The sequence below is a fragment of the Scardinius erythrophthalmus genome, assembly GCF_964197995.2.
Source record: "Scardinius erythrophthalmus genome assembly, chromosome: 3".
NCBI classification, from domain to species: Eukaryota; Metazoa; Chordata; class Actinopteri; order Cypriniformes; family Leuciscidae; genus Scardinius; species Scardinius erythrophthalmus.
Window position 1 is genome coordinate 37,410,969 of NC_138223.1, and position 21,207 is coordinate 37,432,175.

At 37.0% G+C, this 21,207-nt stretch overlaps 2 protein-coding genes across 5 annotated transcripts in view; both read left to right on the top strand.

Moving 5' to 3' along the window:
- Window positions 1–86: 86 nt before the first annotated feature.
- trappc5 (trafficking protein particle complex subunit 5) lies at window positions 87–4,585 on the top strand. Of its 3 annotated transcripts, none has more exons than XM_081362133.1 (3): window positions 87–166; window positions 438–764; window positions 2,980–4,584. In XM_081362133.1, exons 2-3 carry the CDS (start codon window positions 495–497, stop codon window positions 3,274–3,276), a joined length of 567 nt encoding a protein of 188 aa, XP_081218259.1. In that variant the 5' UTR covers window positions 87–166; window positions 438–494; the 3' UTR covers window positions 3,277–4,584. The 3 variants fall into 3 exon arrangements, with proteins under 3 accessions (XP_081218259.1, XP_081218261.1, XP_081218260.1); XM_081362135.1 differs by having other exon boundaries at window positions 152–195; window positions 2,980–4,585; XM_081362134.1 differs by lacking the exon at window positions 87–166 and having other exon boundaries at window positions 388–764; window positions 2,980–4,576.
- Window positions 4,586–4,825: 240 nt separating this feature from the next.
- The window catches only part of mcoln1a (mucolipin TRP cation channel 1a), a 30,839-nt gene continuing 14,457 nt past the window's right edge, over window positions 4,826–21,207 (top strand). Inside the window, exons 1-2 of one of the 2 annotated variants that reach the window (XM_081362132.1) lie at window positions 4,826–4,957; window positions 5,066–5,133. In XM_081362132.1, the coding sequence (XP_081218258.1) occupies window positions 5,094–5,133 (40 nt within the window). In that variant the 5' untranslated portion in view covers window positions 4,826–4,957; window positions 5,066–5,093. Of the gene's footprint in view, window positions 5,134–21,207 lie in introns of both variants that reach the window. The other variant, XM_081362131.1, reaches the window with a different exon arrangement.

Genomic DNA, 21,207 nt, shown 5'->3' on the forward strand with positions numbered 1-21,207 from the left:
TTTCAATCCTTGTAACGTTTTTACCACTACAAACACTGAGCTATGTCTCGCAAATTCATGACTATTACCCGTCCTACTTTTATTTTGAAAATATCCGGTAACAATGACTTTTTTTTTGTTTTACTAATCGTGGCTTCACGCATCCGGAACTGAACCAAAACATCAGGTAAACGCTACTGAGCAACGAAATACGCTGTAATTGTTATACCTGCTTATCATTTCATATAATTTCTCTACTGGCGGTGCTGTGCTGCTTAGTGCATTTAGCAATCAGGAAAACCCATAATGTAACCAGAGGCAATAATCGACTAACGTTACATGACCAGAGCAACAATGAATGACAGTTCAACTCTTTCTATGCATTCGTAAATATATTACGCATATATTTACAAATTACAATGTGCTGATTTATAACACAAACTGTCCTTGTATTCCAGGGCTCAGGCACTTTCATTCTTTAATTCAGATTGCAATTCAAATTCGGTGTGGACGGAATGGAGGTCCGCTTTACGCGAGGCAAATCTGCGATCCTCGAGCGCTCGATCACGCGTCCTAAAACGGAGGTGAGCGTGAGTGCGTTCGCGCTGCTGTTCTCCGAGATGGTGCAGTACTGCCAGAGCCGCGTGTACTCGGTGTCCGAGCTCCAGGCCCGGCTGGCGGACATGGGTCAAGGTGTGGGAGCCAGTCTTCTCGACGTTCTTGTGATGAGGGAGAAAAATGGGAAAAGAGAAACCAAAGTATTGAACATACTTCTCTTTATTAAGGTATTACTTTTATTTTGTTTACAGATTGCAGATCATTTTGGTTTAAGTTCAGATCTATAGTGTTAAAGGGATGGTTCACCCAGCACTGAAAATCCTGTTATTATTAGTTATGCACTCTCATGCCCTTTCGTTCATCTTTGAAACACAAACTAACAAGATTTCTGTCCGTCCATTGAAAGTCTATTCACTCAAAACTGTCGCTTTAAAATGATCGTAAAAGAAATCCGTATGAATCCAAGTCTTCTGAAGAGACACGATCACTTTATATGATGAGCAGATTTAATTTAAGCTTTTATTCACATATAAACATTTACCAGCAAACATACATAGCGACAGGGCTTGACATTAAAGGGTAAATCAAAAATATCTTAATTTGTGTTCCGAAGATGAACGAAGGTCTAACATGAGGGTGAGTAATTACTGACCCTCATGTTAGACCTTCGTTCATCTTCGGAACACAAATTAAGATATTTTTGATTAAATCTGAGAGCTGATCACTCCTCCATAGGCTTCTAAGGGACTGAAACTTGCTGGCCCAGAAAAGTTATAAAAGAGATCGTTAATATTGTCCAAGTGACTACACTGGCTTAATCTTAAGTTTATCAAGCGACGAGAATACTTTTTGTGCGCTAAAAACAAACAAAAATAACGACTTTATTCCACTATTCATTTCCTTCTCTCTGGGCCTCGAGTGAGTTAACGTAGTGTTTTTGCGCAGCGCGTCACACACATGACCAGCGTCGGCCAATAGTGAGCCTACGTGGTGAAGCGCAACACTGACGCGCTGCGCAAAAACACTACGTTAACTCACTTGAGGCCCAGAGAGCAGGAAATGAATAGTGGAATAAAGTCGTTATTTTTGTTTGTTTTTAGCGCACAAAAAGTATTCTCGTCGCTTGATAAACTTAAGATTAAGCCACTGTGGTCACTTGGACTATATTAACGATCTCTTTAATAACTTTTCTGGGCCAGCAAGTTTCAGTCCCTTAGAAGCCTATGGAGGAGTGAGACAGCGCTCAGATTTAATCAAAAATATCTTAATTTGTGTTCCGAAGATGAACGAAGTTCTTACGGGGTTGGAACAACATGAGGGTGAGTAATTACTGACAGAATTTTCATTTTTGGGTGAACTATCCCTTTAACTTTGGCTTGGCGTTTTCCAAAGTTACTAGCCACTCAGCATTTTCACTGGCCACAATTTTGACAACGATACCATGGGGGGAAAATGCCATGTATAAATGTTTAATATTATCTTATAATTTGGCAGCAGGTATATTAGGCTGCTGTCACTTTAAGACCTGACGCACGGATCCATTATACTGTTACACATGCATTATCTTTCTCATCTGTTTACATTTACTTAAAACATAGCTAACTGTTTACATGAATACTCACCGAGACCGGCATCATTTTGTGTATATTTGACTGTTTAAGTGCAAAAAGCAGCGAAAACAAACACAATGTAGTACTGAGAGGCGGCTTTATGTGCGCCCACTTTGTGTGTGAGTGAGCACAAAATATGTGGGAATGAGTAAAATTATGTGCAATCCCATGGCGAAATTCAACCCCATTAACACCAACAATATTCATTCAGAGCAAATGAAACGAGTGAGTGAGGGGAGGCGGGTTTAAACGTGTGTCAACTCACTGTCAAAGATATGAGAGAGCGAGAAAGCGCAACTGGTATTCTGTGGAAAAACTGAATTTGAAACGTTTCAGATAGGTATAGAAAAATCTATATTTTTGACAACGCTACATTGCATTTAGTATATTATTTCAGATGCCTTTTTAAAAGACTACAATTGAAAAATGTATATATATATATATAAATAAATAAAATTCAACCCAGCAAAGTGGCTAGTAGAAGTCAGTGACTGCGTTACACGCCACTGCTGAAACCCGTTAATGTCACTCCTTGCATAAAGCACTCAAATATGTTAAACGTAAGCTCATCTGTATACTTGCCGGAGCCGCAAGAACAAACCTCATTGGCACTGGCATGACCAGCAAGCATCCGTTTACCAAATTTAAGTGCTCTATGTGCGTTCGCTGACCCGTGTTTATATGTAAATTTAGCGGTTTCTTAATTTGTGTTCCGAAGATGAACGAAAGTTCTGGTTTTAGAACGACACGAGGGTGAGTAATTGATGAAGGAATTTTTATTTTTTGGGTGAACGAACCCTTTAACTTTCTTTCTTTCTCACTTTTCTCCTAGGTAAATGTGTGGAAATCTTTGTTTGGCAAGGAGGCAGACAAACTGGAACAAGCCAACGACGATGACAAAACATACTACATCATTGAAAAGGAGCCTTTGATAAATGCCTACATTTCAGTACCTAAAGAGAATAGCACTTTAAACTGTGCGGCCTTCACTGGTGGCATTGTGGAGGCTATCTTAACCCACAGTGGCTTCCCAGCCAAAGTCACTGTCCACTGGCATAAGGGAACCACACTGATGATCAAGTTTGATGAGGCAGTCATTGCTCGAGATAAAGCTCTTGATGGCAGATAGCAGATTGCTTAGCACATCAGAATCAAGTCTCAAGTTTTACCCTTGAGTCTGGAGTCTCAATAGGATTTAAGTTGAATTGATTGTTTTTTCATTCATTTTTATAGCTTTGCTAACAAATTCACTGCATCTAGCACCCATCTCAAATAACTTCAAGCTTGTATCTGGCTCTCTTGCTTTATTAATGTGGACAAACCACATAAGCACAGTCACCTCACTAGTCCAATCCAGTGAAACAAATATTGTCTTTACTGATACACTAATGCAGTGAAGGGTTATATAGTTCTCTGTATGAAGATCTTAATCTTTGGATGTCTATTTTGCATATGTACTAAAACAAAGCATGAATAAGTTGTAATAAATAATCAATTACGTCAGAATTGAATAGATTGTTAGGTTTGGAGTCGTTGATTATAAAATGCGCCGGACAGCACATTACTGCACAGATATTGTGTGAAGAAAAAAAAACAACGTTTAGGTTTCCAAAATTTTGCAGACAATGTGCATAATGGCAAAAATGAAAAATGTATATCTGTATGAAGTTTTATTTACAGCATAAATTACATTTGGACTTCTTGATCATTTTTGTATTATAGAGGATTGATCTATGTGTGTGTATGTTTCATTTGTTCACATGTTCTTTCATTGTTCTACAATATAATAAAGTCTTTGTAAATTGCAAGAAGAGATCGGGAAATACTGTCCCTTGCATAAATATTCCATAATAACCACAGTTTGTGCCTAAACACTGTATACAGTAGTTGCAATAGTTAATACCTCAACATGACAATGTATATTATTCATACTATAACAGAAACATTTTGTCCGTTTTTTTTTTTTTTTTTTGATGATGATGATGATGATGATGACTGGTGGATAACACTAGTTACATCAGTTTTATTACAGTAGCAATAACTAGTAAATGGTAGTTTTTGTCAGGACCTGGATTTAGCGGTTGTGTGCAATCAAGTGTAATCATGGCCTTTGGTAGTGCTTGTGACTTGATTTCTTGTAAATGGTGTCATGTTGTAAAAATCATTGTACTATTCCCAAATGAGTCATATGTTTTGCCTCACATTAATTCTTGATTACTGGGACAACACTGAAAAATAACATGAATCTTTCAAACAACTTTAGAGATATTTAAGCTATGTGTGGGTGCAGCTTCCTGCTTCAATGTTCAATCAACACCACAACAACTGAAGCAGCAAAACACAAAATTTATGTCACTGTCAATTCTTTTGGCCACAGATGTGTGTACATATAGCCTACATATATCATTCACATCAGATAATAAATGAATTATGACAGCATGGTTTCAAACTGATTTTCAACTTCATCTAATGAATCACCTCAAAAAACGTCAAAATGACCATGTTTTGCACATCATGAAATACAGAAGACATTTTTGGGGCGTTGCTTGCTACTGGCAGGACCTATTTAAAATAAGAAAAATTGAGAAAGAGATTCCCAGATTTTTGTGACAGAATTAGGCTAAATAAAAATAAGAAGCTCATAACTTATAAAACATAAGACAACTGTACACACACACACACACACTGAAAGTTTTATGCCACCTCACCGGCGTCAGATTGTCACGTGATGTTGTCACATGACTTCAAGCGTCGGAAGTTCAGCGCTGCTGCTGCTCGCGAATCGCGAGTGTATGCTTGTGAAACATGAGGTAACCGGAGAAGAGCCCGTCAAATAATTACAGAGGAACAAAAAAGCCTGTTGAACATATTCAGATCCTATTGTGCTGTGAATTAAACTGGGATTTTAATGCCGACAGCCTCTGCACGTGATTTTAAATCGCTGACATGGCCGCAGTGGACGCGAATAAAGTCAACATTTCCTCCGGTGAGTGAACGGCTGTATAATGCGCTGTTTTAGTGCCCCAGTAAGGTGTTATATACAGCGAGAATGGATCTAGCCCTGCATTTTTATGAAGAAATGTACAAAATAGTGATTTTATTATTTTTATTTGTGTTGTGCGTGTGTAATGTAGAACTTAAGATGCACAATAATATCAAATGTCAAAGAAACAGGAGTTTGTTTATCACGGCCACGAGCGCAGGATCACACTGTTAGTGCTGTTTTAGTCTGCTTGACGTTTGTTGGAATATCTTGTGATTTGGATGATTCACAAGGTCGGACAGACTGCTGTGTTAGTGGATAATTAATGTATGCGATGTATTTTCCACTTGCTTGTTTTCGTGTTTTCTTCCTCATTCGTGTTCCATTATTTCTGTCGTTGCACCACAATACAGAGGCCTGGTGTTGTGTTTATATGGGGTCATAAAGCACAACAGTGCATTTGCCACCTGTTTTCATTTTCATTTCACTCAGTTTTTAATGGCCATAAAAATCATCTGATCTGCTCAAGACTCAGTGATATGTCTTGGGGGTTGTGGATTGGAGGCGTATGGATTTGAAACTGTTTTTATACCACAGCATTGTTGAGTTCTTCATTTTGATGGACTGACAGACGCTCAAAGGTCCCTCCTATTGCACATTTTTTATCCATTAAGTATCAAACAAACATTCTGCCACAGTATTGGTTGGCAACCAAAATTTCAGGGCCAAGAAGTAGTTCAAGGTTTGCTGACCAAAATACTGTTCCACATCACTTTCCAGACTAATAATAACAGTGAATTTGAATGTTCTTACGTAAGCATAAAATTCAAATGTTGTATTTGCTTTCATGATTTTACGTTCTTAATGCATGCTCCTAGTCTTATTGTGGAAGAGTCATCTGTGCGTGTTATTTCAAGGGATTTTTGTCTTTGTTGTAATCTTTAATTATTTATTATATGAACTTTACATTTAGTCTAAGTCTGTTCTGCAGTGTAACACCCACTTTTCAACATCAAATCAATTCACAATGGTTTAAAGCAAGTTCTACTACAGTTTTTCCCCCGCCAATAATGGTTTTACTAAAAGATATATAAAATACAAAAGCAAAATGGGTTGCTATGCTAACATCAATTCACATTGACTACAAAATTTATAATCAGTTGCAAAAGGGTCTGTTCACACAGATCACCTTTTTGCATCCAAACTTACTGCTTGTTCATTGTAAAACATGCACTAGACGGAGAAGTTTGATTTGATTTTATTTATTTTTTTATTCCGATTCACTGCATGTTGCGTTTTTCCAACGCAAAAGCGCAGTCTTTGTAAATGTCTGTGTGGAAAAGTAGCTCTACACAAGAGACACATCTTTTATAATTTATTCAATTTATTTTTATTTTTTTTGTGATGCATTAAAAGAAATTTTGTACTTAAACACCAAAACCAAAATGCAACGAGTCCTCTCACAATTTTTCTGCCAAACAAATTTTAAATATTTCTGTTCTAGCATAATTTTTGGTCACAGTAAAGTGTGTCCAGTCCACACAGCTGACATAGCTTTTCCTAAAGTTGCTCGTCCACACTGAAACTTAAATTATCTTACTGCGCATGCGTAAAACATAATCAAAGCTCACTGAGATGATACAGAGAGACCAGACTAATAAGAATAGAATAAACAGAATAAACACCAAAAAACATTTTTTATAACAAAATATTCCACTACTTACTAGGCCGCACTCAATCGCTATTCCATGTATGGTCTAAAACGCAATTGCCATCATGCTTTGCGGCAGGACAGCAATTGCAAGTACATTTTCTGTCATATTTGCAGGAATGTAATATGAAGATTGTTCTGTGAAAGTGAATAGCACACATGCCGGCCTAACCATAGATATCTATAAGTACAGTGTGTGCGTCACATGACTAAACATGCATCTTCGTTTTCATAGTGTGAAGCAAAAACAACCTTTTTGGCCCTTCAGATGTTCGGCCCTTCAGAACCATCCATTTCTTTTTCTGTTTTTGCAAAATATTTTCGGTTGCTGAATTTTTTGTACATTACTAGTTTTTTCATAATATTTCAATTCATGATTGTGTGTTGTTGTTTAACTTAGACATATAGATCTTTTATTTGGTTGCTTTGTTTTTGTGTGTAGTACATGGGTGACCAAGGCAGAACGAAAAAAGTTGATGTCATGTGTGATAGGGTTATTATAACATGCTGATATTTATACTTATGACAGCGAGAGCGTGTGAGGATCCATTGTACACGTTCTTATAAAACATGCTGCAAAACAGGACGGATGAGATTTTTATGTTTATTATTGAAACCAATGATGGTTTTGATTAGAGAGAGCAATGGGAGCCAATAGGAAGAGTTGCAAAAATACTCTTAGTCTCTCTTCATTTTTTGCTTAATCATGCAGTGATCTGGTGGTCAGATGTTCAAGAGAGTAAAGAAATAGGGAAATCTCTCAGTTGCTCAATGTGGACGTTACAGGAACTTGGAAATTAGAAAAATTAGAGTGCATTTAGTCCGCCTATCTGTACTTTTCTGCTATGCAGTAATAAAACAGAGCTGTATGAAATTTCCCATTTGTTAGCACTGACACGCTGTGATCTTTAATCTCATTTGAGTGGCTGACACACTTGCTTTTGTATTTCACTTTCCTTTCAGAATAAATTAAGTGTTGTCACTCTGGATTGTGATTTATGTGGTATTAATGAGGCATGAAAAAAGGTGTTCCGCCAATTTTATGTTACATATGTAGGCATAAATGTGTGTAGTACATCTGAATAAATCCGAATCTTTTTTTGTAAAATCAACCGTGATTTAATTAAACAAATATATGTGCAACACATTTAAGAGCAAAGCGAAAGCGGCTCATAATGCTCAGAGCTGAAACCGGCTGCTGAATAAGTTCTCCTTGCATTGTTTTTGCCAAAATAAAACAAGCGATCGATTGCATCGCTTGTGGTACAGGTCTTTTGTATGTAGATATATGTAAATATAGAGCCATTTTACTCATGATACCTTCAAAGGAGCGAGCAAAGATGAGCATAACTGATGTCCATCACATATGCATATCTAAAAGTGTTTTATTATTGTTCTTCTCACTAATATTTAGATATTAATATTGAATTAACCACCAACAAGAAAAAGAACTAGCTAGTTTAGCTGAAAAAGTTTGAAAAAGCTTAAAAGTAAGCGTCAGTTCGACGTAACTTTCTCCGACAAGCGGATGCGATATGGCCAGTTGCATAAACTAAGACTAGTCTTACATGTTAGTCATCCAATTTTATTCTTTAAAACTGTTAGTAACTTTTTAAAGTCAGTAACATAAAAACGTAGATTGGTCTAGGGCTGGGCGATATGGCCAAAAAATCATATCTCGGTATTTTTGGGTTAAATGGCGATATACGATATATATATCTCGGTACTTTCTACATTTTTCCATTTGGATAAAGAAAATCTGTATTTATTTAAAAGACATGCCATTTTCATCCTGCCCAATGATATCCTATAAACAATGTTGATATTGGAGGATATGGAAACAAATATAGTGAATGTAATGTAGGCTATGCAATATATTATTTGCAAAAAGGTGGTTAAAATCACATTACATTCTAACAAAAATAAAACTTTTGTTTTTAAATTGACTAAAGGCTAAACTAAAAATGAAAATAAAAACAAAAGAACTTAAACTATTAGCCTGCGTTTGATTACCCCGTTATAATGGTCACTTTCATAACAATATACTTGTAGGTTTAAAATTCCCCATATGGCATATTTATTGTTTCCAACAACAAATATTTTAGCAATATGTAGGCTATATTTTAGTTAGAATTATTGCGCTACTATTCTATTGTGCTCCATCTGTTTGGCCCGCATGCGCGTGGCGTCGCTCATTCACGGAAGCTTGAATATTATCGGAGATTCAATTGCAGAAGCTCGTCCTCTCCTGACAGTGAAATGGACATATTTGTTTGACTTTCTAACATTTTACAGATGGAGAATATACCTGTGAAATGTAAGTTAAGCACTGAGGAAAGCAACACATCTCAAACGCATTAAACAGCGCAAGTATTTATCTGTCAGTCAGCAACAGTATCTGTCAGTAAGCATCTGACAGGGCAAGCTGCTTTAAACTTGTTAACTATATCTTACCAGTTATTTTGAAGCCCTTAATATAAGCTTGTGTCATGTTTAGGACAAATTGTACTAGGCTATGTACTTTCACTGCGGCAGTTCACACTGCGTCTTCCGCTGTTTTTCAGATGTGCTCGTATCAAACTACTGTATCGATATAAACGGTATTGCCTCATTCCATATCATTTAAAAAATATATAATATATCGATATATCGTACAAACTCGATATACCGCCCAGCCCTAGATTGGTCTAATATGACACAGAACAGTAAGACTGATTACCCCTAACTTCTAGTTGATCATACTAGTTCTTAAGACAGTCTTAACATAATGGCCATGTTTATTGAACTGGCCCCAGGGTTTCCTGTTTTGTCATGTGACGTTCGGCATAAAACTTATTGTGCAGCCCTACAAACAAGCACAGCAGACCTTTTTCCTTTTTCTTTTTTAGCAGATTTTAAATCACAAATACAATTTTTAGCAGAAAAGTCACAATTTTTTTTATTTTTTTTAGAGGTGGGCATAGATGATTTTTTTTAATCTAGATTAATCTAGATTAATTTTGAAATTAATCTAGATTAATCTAGATTAAAATGGCTCATTTGAATTCTGCCGAAGGCATTCAGAATATGTGTGCTACCCAAATAATGACTATAAAAGTAAGTCTTTGAGAACGGGTTTCTCAAGCCTGGTGGCGCAATAGACCAGGGGCTCATCTCCTGTTTCCAAAATGCATCACAAACTGCTTGAGAAAGCTGTTCTACTCATAGACTGTAAAAAGTTACTACTGTACTGTTACCGTCCGTAGGCAACATTAGGTAGGCCTATGTTATTATCAACTACTATAGGCTATAAATTAGGGATGGGCGATATGGCCTAACATCCATATTGTGATATACATTGCAGCCTCTTGCGATAACAATATTATAATAAAACCATTTCAGAACAGGTTACACAGACCCTGCTAAACAACTGCTAAATGTTTTTTTTTTTTTTTTTTTTAAGGGTGCATGTAGTTTTGAGAACATATATTGTGCAAAACTGTAAGTATACAACATAATTTTGCAGATAAATAAAATTTAAGTACACTAGCTGCAGAGACTTAAGTAGGTCTAATGTTTATTATGGCTTGGAGCTTATGAAACCCCAAATTTAAAATTAGAATATTGTCTAACTGATTTCTTTTCAGTTAAAGGAGAACTCCGGTCAATTTTAACATTGAGCTCATTTTTTTGTACATTTGGAGTGCTGTCAATACAGAGAACAACGACAAAAATCGGTGTTGCCTACATCGAGTTATTCTATTTTTAAAATTTGCACCCTGTTGACTTCAATAGGGCAAGTACTAAACCTGCTTTTAGCCTCTTAACATCCTTGATGTGTCATTACAAGTGCACAGCTAATGTGAGTGATTCCTTCTGAGTGAACACGAGTGGATCTGACTGCAGTAGATGTGAAAGATATGTATAAAAATGATGTTATTTAAGCCAGCGCACATACCTGTTTACATCCTGTTTTTCGGTTGAAGTCCAAAGTAATCGATTGCCGTGTTCACGCGCATAGGTTTAGACCTCATAGAGAGCCTAAGTCCCGCCCCTCCGCTTCCGGCTCATGGGACCTTACTTCGGAAAAAATATGTATGGAAGTCAATGGCGAGAGATAACTTATCTTTTTATTCCGTCTGAACTGTGCCCTGAACTACACATATGATGTTTGTCAATTTAAAAGGTAATTATGAAAGTCAAGAAAGTCGCAGTTTGTCATAAAACAGAAGAGTAACGTTTAGTTTTATGTGAAAATCGCTCAATGAACTACATCTCTCGTCTCGCACTATGTGCGTCACAAGATCCGTTGCTCGTATGTGTGTATTCTGGCTCAAAACACTCAGGCATGAAGGCGTAACGTTACGATTATAAGGTAAGACTATAGAAAAAATGACAGACGTTAGCTTCAGTAAAGTTAGCTTCATTCATTGAGAGAAAAGGTCTGACGTCGCATATGCGCCTTCTGGGTTTGTAGTCTTTCTAATTACGTATTTTCACAGTCTTATACCTCAGCAGTTTTACATCAAGCTGCGACTTTCTTGACTTTAAAATGTATCTTTTAAATTGACAAACATCATATGTGTAAATCAGGGCACAATTCAAACGAGATCAAAATATTTGTTGTCTCTCGCCATTGACTACCATACAATATTTTTCCGAAATAAGGTCCCATGGTGGTCGACCGGAAGGGGAGGGACTTAGGCTCTCTATAGGTTCATAGGTCTATGATCACGCGCGTGAACTCGGCAATCAACTACTTTGGACTTCAACCGAAAAACAGGATGTAAACAGGTATTTGCGCTGGCTTAAATAACATCATTTTTATACATATCTTTTACATCTACTGCAGTCAGATCCACTCGTGTTCACTCAGAATGAATCACTCACATTTTCTGTGCACTTGTAATGACACATCAAGGATGTTAAGAGGCTAAAAGCAGGTTTAGTGCTTGCCCTATTGAAGTCAACAGGGTGCAAATTTTAAAAATAGAATAACTCGGTGTAGGCAACACCGATTTTTGTCGTTGTTCTCTGTATTGACAGCACTCCAAATGTACAATAAAATGAGCTCAATGTTAAAATTGACCGGAGTTCTCCTTTAAAAAGAAACACAACAACGATTCTTAAAATCGGGCGCAGACAGAGATTATGTTCTACACCACTCAGATATATTGGGAATAATACGCGCGCGCTGGTATTCAGTGATATGTTTCGTTTTGAATTTGAGGTGGTAGAACGGATTAGTCGTGTGTTAACTTACCGAACTGTAACACCACACAGTCTACGTCGGATGGCTTAAATCCGAACCAAGTCCAAATAATGGATGTTGCACCGATCTTTTACACCAGCTTTAACTTTCAGCCGTGTTTACTTAAGATGACGACGAATATGATGCGTTGCAGCCGGGTGTACCTCGCGGCCGCGGGTAGATTGCGTCATCATAGCTTGTGTAGCTTGAGCCAGCTCCCAACCCAACTTGGAGAATAGATTAACGGCGATATTTTTTTTATCGCACGATAAGAGTCTCGCGTTAACGCGCCGATAACGGCCCACCACTAATTTTTTTATAGTAGGCTATAATAGTAATAATTCTCTCAATGATATTTGACTTGCCGTAATCTTGGTTGCTAGCTTGTATCCATGTAATTGAGATAACTGGCCATTGTGGTAGAGCTACTGTGGAAATAACACAGGACTGAATAAATCACTTAGTGACTAAATGAAATTCAAAGAATTGCTCAAGAAAGAACATGCTTATATTTAAAGAATGAAAATGCTGTCTGAGAGCCGGATCATTACTCCATAGGCTTCTATGGGATCAAAACTTGCCGGCCCAGAAAGTTAGAAAAGAAGACAATGTTTAAAATAGTCCAAGTGACTACAGTGGCTCAACCATAAGTTTATCAAGCGATGAGAATACTTTTTGTGCGCAAAAACAAACAAAAATAACAACTGTATCAACTATTCATTTCCTTCTCTCTGGGCCTCTGAGTTCACGTTGTTTAACAGCGCAGCGCTTCTGTGTTGTACGTCACATGCATCACACACATGACCAGCATCGGCCAATAGTGAGCCTACGTGCTGACGGACAACGCAGAAGCGCTGCGCGGTTACACTACGTGAACTCGCTGGGCCGGCAAGTTTCGATCCCATAGAAGCCTATATATATATAAAAAATATCTTAATTTGTGTTCCGAAGATGAACGAAAGTCTTATGGGGTTGGAACAACATGAGGGTGAGTAATTACTGACAGAATTTTCATTTTTGGGTGAACTAACCCTTTAAGCCACCATTTCAAAAAGTCATATTTACTGTAGTTTCACACATAAAAATGCGTTTGGGAAGAGCTAAGTCTGTGATTTTTAAAAAGTGATGTGGAAAAAGAAAGGAAAGAAGGAGCAAAGCAAAGACTATCGCTGAGTCCCAATTCGCCTACTTATCCTACGATGTATGTACTTTTTTTGTGAGGAAAAAGTACATAATTTTGAGTGTGTAGCAAAAGAGTATGCACGCTCTGGGACATGCTTCGATAGCGTCATGCAACGTGAACTTGAACGTGGTTGCTTAGTTACGCACACCGCGACTGTTAACAAAACATTTTACATATCATTCATTCTTATATGTCCAATATAATTTTATGTACTATTCCCTAGGCCTGTCGCGATAATTAAATAACCGTCTGATCACGATTATTTGATCTAACCGCGATTGTTTCAGACAACCGCGATTATTGCGCTCTTTTATAGGCCTACGGCACAAGGGGGAGTCATGGACCAAAATAAATAGACAAGCACTAATTACGTTTTCCAGCAACATATTCAAAGTCATCTGAAGCCATTCCATAGCTTAATGTGAGGGACAGTAGTATATTTACATTGTTAAATTAAAGTTCACAAGGACTATGAATTGGCATCAGACACGCAATAACTGGAGTTTAAAACTGTGAAGAAACAAATGATCAATAAACTGTAGAGCCCGACCGATATATCGGCAGGCCGATATTATCGGCCGATATTAGGCATTTTCAAAACTATCGGTATCGGCATTTATAACGGCCGATAAATTAATATTTCAAAAATAAAATAAAAACGGACAAAACACCCTTCAACCATGTTATGAGGGTTGCCGTTGTATAGTTTGTCCACCAGAGGGCACTCTACACCGTCCCTGTTGGCAACACTCGTGTATAACGTGCCACACATTCAGCAACCTGCTGATCCAGCCCGAGTCGGGCAGAGAGAACCGCGAGTGAGATCAGCGGTGAAGTGTGTTCATGGTGAGTTGGTCACGACTCACGAGACATACATTGCTTGAATAACAATTAAAAGAACATCCCTATCAGTTCTCTTAACTCAAATAAGGATGACAAATTTCGTGACTCATGTCCAGTTTTGCTGCGGTTAAATAAGCCGAGAGTGAAGCGGAACAACGCGACGTAGGCTATATTCACATAAAATGTTAACACTGCAGTTCACAAAAGTTCATAATGTGCATGTGCTTTAATGCTTTGTCGCAGTGGCGGCTGGTGCTAAAAAATTTTGGGGGGGCACAACAAACTGAATTTCTAATTCAGGACTGAATGTAGGCTTATTGTTAAATAACAATTTAACAGTGATAATAATGTAGCTATCATTAGCCTAAAGTTTAGCTAAAACTTCAGCCGGTAGGGTAGCCAATTGCCAAATAAATCTGAATTTTTGGGCTAAATGGCGATGTATGGTATAATCTGAGTATTTAATTATTATTTTTCTATTTGAATAAAAAAAACCTGTATTTATTTATTATTTTTTTTTAAATATTTAATATCTTGATCGATATTGTCCTACAAACAATGTTTATATTGAAGGTTATAAAAACAAACATAGTGTTGCTGTCTATCTGCAGTCTATCCAAAAAAGGGGTCAAATCACATTACATTCTAACATTGCAACATTACAATCTAAAAACAAAATAATGTTTTTTAAAGTAGTTAAATTTACTAAACCAAAAAAAAAAAAAAAAGCTAATATCATAAAAATACACATGTAGGTTTGAAATTCTCTAGCACATTTATGTTCACCAACAACAACAAATATTCAACAACAAATGTTTTAGCTAAATATATTTATAATTTAGTGCTAATGTATATTTTAGTCAGAATAATTGCGCTCCTATTCATTGCGCTCCGTCTGTTCGGCGCGCATGCACGCGGGGGCGCTCGTTCACGGAAGTATAGCTTGCAGAAAGCTCGCCCACTCATGACAGCAAACTGGACTTTCTAACATTTACAGATGGAGAATATGTCCGTGAAATGTAAGTTATGCACTGAGGAAATTATTGGATGTCACTTCAGCTTATGGCTAAATACTATTAGAGGAACATTTGTTTCCACCAATCGCTGCACAAGATAAGGTTACGTATGATGACGAAAGCACGTTAGTGCGAGCCCTCCCGGAACCCATAGAGAATGCATTGCAGTGCCTGCAGTTCGAAAAAAAAAATCTTTGAATGTAAGTCTATGGGAAGACTCTGGGCGATTCTCAGCCAGAGTGAAATCGCCCAAAAGAGGCGGTACTCCACAGAACGTGACTCGGCGCTGATTGGACTATATCCAGAGGCAGAACAACAGTGAGTGACTGCTAGCAACTCTGTGGTTGAATGAGATAGTGATTGAAAAAGTCCCTTACTCCCTTACACACTTTGGTGGTGCGTCGCCCGATCGCCCTAATGAAGAAACCGCCGCTGCTTTGTCGGTTAAACATTTAATTTTAAATACTGATGCGCTGTTCTAACGTGTGCGTTTCTCAGCGCGTACATGTGAAGCTCACATGCACTAAAAGCCTTTCTACCAGCGCCTTTCTACAAGTTATCTTTCGAGTATTATTGTGCTAATACTGTTAAATACACACAAGATTTACATAAACAATGTCGGTTGTCCGCTTGTCAAATGCGTGTACATTAGACGTGTCGTGCTCAGCTCTTTAACAGACAGTATCAATTGTAAACACATTGCCGCTTGTCCTTAAAGGGATAGTTCACCCAATAATAAAAATGATCTCATTATTTACAGGCACTCTAATGTTGTTCCAACTGTATTAATTTCCTTCTAATATTTTTCTAATATTAATAGTTTGAAGAATGTGGGTAACCAAACAGTAGCTGGTCCCCATTGACTTCCAAAGGAGAAAAATATACTATGGAAGTCATTGGGGTACATCAACTGTTTGGTTACCCACATTCATCCAAATAACTTATTTTCAACAGAAGAAAATTTGAATTTGAATTTGTTGTCAATTTGAATGTGAAATTGTTGTTTTTGTTCAAAGGACTAAACGTTTAGTCTTAAAAAAAATCTTAAGTTTGTATTTTTATACATTTTATTTATCAGAACTTTAATATATTTTGATGTTCCTCTGTTCTGTTGTGACAATACAAGAAACAAGTTTCTTTTTAAAATGCATTATCATATTATTTTAGTTAAAACTCATAAATAACTACAAATAACTAATGTTAGGGAAATTTGTTAATGTTTTGTTGCGCGTTTCTGAAAAAAAATATATATATATCGTCCGATATATCGGAATATCGGATTTTAAAACCAACAAATATTTGTACCGGTATCAGCCTTCAAAGTCCTTTATCAGTCGGGCTCTAGTACCCATCAAAAGTTTGTACACACCAATTGTAAAGTGTGTCCAAACTTACTGTACTATAATACACACATAAATAATATTGCTACTGTATTATAATATACACATAAATAATATCGGCCGATATATCGGTATCTGGCTTTTTTTTATCGGTATCGGCATCGGCGCCCAAAAATCCATATCGGTCGGGCTCTAATAAACTGTTGGACTTATATACACTAGGATTTGTGCCCTCGCCTCGACATTTCTTCGCTTTGTGCCGTGAACTTTTAAATGCGCACTTGTGCAGCGCTGCGCACTGTGACTCCATGTTGCATTAAGCACATCATTCTGCACCCGCGATGCGCATACGCGCTTTGTTCCGCTCTGTTTTGAAGCGTATCATATTATCATGGTTTGTGCACATTTGTTTTTATTAACATGTTTAGATTTTATTCAATTACTGTGCAGACGTTTTCAAAAATTACTTTTTGCTGCTGATTTATACACTCACTAAGTTTAATAAACAAATTGTCATAGCTATTGAATACATTTATTTAATATTTAAAGGTGTTAACTGTAATCTTACACTGCAAAATGATAACTTACAAAGGATTAAATTCATCACAATTATTTAATGAATGAAGCACAAAGCCCTAAAACAGACAATTAATCGGCATAATCGCCAAAGCCCCAACACAGACAATTAATCGCCAAAGCCCTAAAACTGACAATTAATCGCCATAACCGCAATTATTTTTTAGACAATTAATCGTCAGCCAAATTTCAAAATCGTGACAGGCCTACTATTCCCATCTTTTTCTCCTCATCGTTTTTTCCACAATACATTTACAATGTGTTCTACCAAATTGAGGAGTGAAGCAGGGCGTCGTCGTAGATCAACCAAACGCAGGTCGTTTGTGAGGCGGCTGGTTCTGACCTGACGTTCATGTGCAATGTGTGTAACAAAAGCTACTTATTTTCTGAGTTAAAATATTTAAAGTTTATAACTATTGTTTAACGTACTTTATACTTAATTTTATCATTATGTATAATACTCAAAAATACCTCGATGAAAATGAACCATGCTTTTACTATAGTAAAAGTGTAGAAACCATGTGTCTTTTAGTTGGACTGATAAAGTTAGGCTAACATTTGTACAGCCACAGTATTACAACAAATAAGTCAGTGTGGTTAAATATAACTTTAATTAGGGTTAAACATTTGAATTCTTACACTTAAAAACTGAGGGCGCATCTCCGCTGCTGCATCCGACTGCCATGTTTACATCACCACTATCACCAGAAAGCTCATCCCTCCCGCACGCAATGGGTTGTGGGCAATATTAGCCGTTAGAGTGTGCATTGATCTGCACTTCGAATTCTAACCGGAAATTGTAGACCATCCGGGTATCTTTGGAATACTCATTTCAACATACTACGATTTGGGACGTACTAATTCTAGTTTCGCATACTATTTAGGACGGATAGTATGCGAATTGCTTACAGAACAGCAGTATAGGAAGTGCATCAGCAAGATTGACACTTTTTCATTGTGAGAAATGAAGATAAAAATATTTGAGGCCACACACAGAGACAAAATCTCCAACATTCATTCACAAACCAGCCAGGCTACTTGAAAGACGTGTCCTTGACAAGCTAACTAAGCTAACCAGCCTTAAGGCCCTTTCACATGACTTGCACCACCACGCGATGGAAGTTCTGAATTCGGATCAAAGTTCTGATAAATTCAACAATTCACTTCATTACAAGGGCAGTGCACATAAGTAATGGGATAAAGTCAAGTCATACAGAAAGTAAGTTTTGGTGTTTGCTATTTTTAGTGTTTGTGTTCCCCTTTCACTTCCCTGCTACCTGGCAACCACATAAATCCTATCCATGATATAATGTGAAACGCTTTTCATGTAGATGTCAAAGCGGTGCTTGACGCTTGCATTGAGTGCTATGATGAAGCCTTAACACTAGTCTGTTGTCTCATAGATCAAATTCACGCCAACACAACACAAGTCTTTGACAAACCACCCAACCACCCATTCCTCAAGTGTTCACATGTCACTTTGAACAAGAGAACACGCGTCAGATATCAAGTTTCGGATTGTGCATGTGCCTGTGAACTCCCACATTGAATTTGGGTCTCAAGAATGTTGTTATTTGTATATATGGTATATTATTTGTTGTTTGCTTGTGTGCAGGGATGTGCACAGACATTTTGAGGGGCAGGGGCTCAAGTGAAATAAAGGGCACTTCTCATAATTACGTTTTTTTTTTTTTTTCTTAAACAAAAAAGTATATATATTAACACAACTCTGACTTCCTTTTTAAAAAATTAATTTAAGAAGTTAATTAATTTTATCTTCCTCAAACTCACGCAATTGTTTCATTTTCAAAAGATGTCTACAAAATAATCAGTTCACACAGAAACCATGGTCTCAGTATTCACTAGGTTTATAGAGCAGCAAAGGAAACCATTCCACAATGTGCATGTTTTGAAAACATTTTCTATGCTACTAGTTTCAAGTATATATTTAGAATAACCTAAATAACTGCATCAAGCAGAGGGGCGTGTTTTACTAATAATTTGTTTATTTTTGCACAAGGCACTACATCATTTTAATGATTTTGGTGTTATCAGAATACATAACACTTTAAAATCAACACAAATATTCACTCTAAACTGAAGAGGGCTGTTGCTGCTATTTTGTTAACTTTACTGAAAAAAATCACTGCAAAAATGATTGACAAAATACAAAAATACCGCAATTTAATAAAATTATTACAAAAAAAAAAGGTCTTCTACTTAAAAATAAAATCTGTTACTTCCATTCCCTGGTTGTCTCTCCTTCCTCCCTTACAGCGGCAACCTTCTGAAGGGCCATGTCCCTGTAGATGTTTATGCATGTACACACACACACACACACACACACACACACATACACAATAACTGATGGTGACTGACATGGACTTAGTTTCACATTTGAGGGAGGACTGTATCATCATCATCAAATAAAACCTTCAAAATCCACATTTAGATGGAGTTTGTTTTAAACCTACTACACTCTAAAAAATATTCTGTGGCTTAGTAAATATTACAGAAATATTTAACTTTATTAACTTAATAAAATCTCTGAAAATCTTACTTGTTTAAATTAAACTTACCAAAATAATGTCATGTATGTGGTTGTATGGAATACTATTTTATAAAGGTTTAGAGGAAATAAAAAAAGTTAAATTACTCATAAATAAAAAGTTAATTTATAATTATTGTTATTTTTAATGTTTAATGTTAACTTATTTCTACTCAGTTTTATGTATTAATGTACCAGATGCAGTTACTCAGATTTACTACATTTTTTAGAGTGTATCCTCCATCTGTTTGCATTTGTAGATTTTTTCTAAATTCACCAATTTAGATCTCTAAATTTCAGGGGGAAAGACTATTGAAGTCATTAACTGGGGACGTTCTGTATGCAAATTAGGTGTCAACTAGTTAAAGGGATAGTTCACTTTGAAATTAAATTTTGGTATGTTTTAGCTTACCTCAAGGGCATCCACGATGTAGGTGTCTTTTTTTCCGCAGTAGTTTCAATTTTGATATTTTTAGGTCAAACCGTTCTTGTCTGTCAGTCATATAATGCAGGTCTATGGTCACTGTCTCAAAGAGCATGCACAGAGTCCAAATTAAAACAATTCCCCATCGTAAGTACACATTGATGGCCTAAGACACGAAACGAGCGGTTTGTGTGAGAAAACGAACAGTATTTATATCGTTTTTAGCTCTTATACACAGCCGCGTCCAAATGATCTGAGGGCGCGCGCGCATCCTGGTGTGTGACGTGTACGCAGACTGTTGCATAAATATATACACTATATAGATGTCGCCTTAAAGACATTCGTTCCAATGAACTGCCGTAGACAAGGCAACATCTAGTGTATATATCTATGCACCAGTCTGCGTACACGTCACACACCAGGATGCGCGCGCGCCCTCAGATCACTTGGACGGACCTGATATTTAGATATAGGCTACTATTCTTCAATAAATATATTTGTTTGACAGGGAAGCTGTGCGCAAACAGGAATATATATTATTTTTCAAAAATAGAAAAAAAACACCCCAGAAAAAAGGGCACTTTCTCTCCAGGAAAAAAAAAGGGCAGGTGCTCAAGCCCCCTTTGATGTCTATGTGTGCACGTGCCTGCTTGTGTGTACTAGTGATAGGTGTTATAATGCTAGTATTACAGGGAATTAAGCTGCATTTTATAAATTCTGAGTGGCAGTTGAGAGTTTGAGTTACCATGACGACTATGGAGGGATTATTGGCAAAGAGTATAGAAGTAACAAGAGGCGAAACTCAATAGGGTATATGTCGAACGCCGCATTACGAAACCGGAAAACAGAACGCATCGCTTCCGGTTCAGGTCTTTTGTGCTTCATGCATTTTTTTACTGTTTTACTCAAGATAACTTAAAAGGAGCGAGCAAAGATGATCATAACCAATGTCCCTCGCATGTGAAGATCGATATTTAAAAGTAAAAAAAAAAATCTTCACACTAACGTTTAGATATTTAAATAGAATAAAAAGCTAATAACAAAGTGAGATAGGTAGGTTAGCTGATTACCTTAAAAATCCATAGATATCGGCATCAGTTCATACGGCTGTTAACACTTTCTATGACAAGCGGATGCGATGAGACCAGGTTTCCGGTTTCGTCATGCGACGTTCGACATATACCCTATAGAACGTTCCATTGCAAC

Bases quoted from the DNA above. Each gene is read 5' to 3' on its own strand.
- trappc5 (XM_081362133.1), top strand. From the start codon at position 495: ATGGAGGTCCGCTTTACGCGAGGCAAATCTGCGATCCTCGAGCGCTCG. The intron at 765-2,979 runs GTATTACTTTTA...CTTTTCTCCTAG, and splicing joins ACATACTTCTCTTTATTAAG to GTAAATGTGTGGAAATCTTT.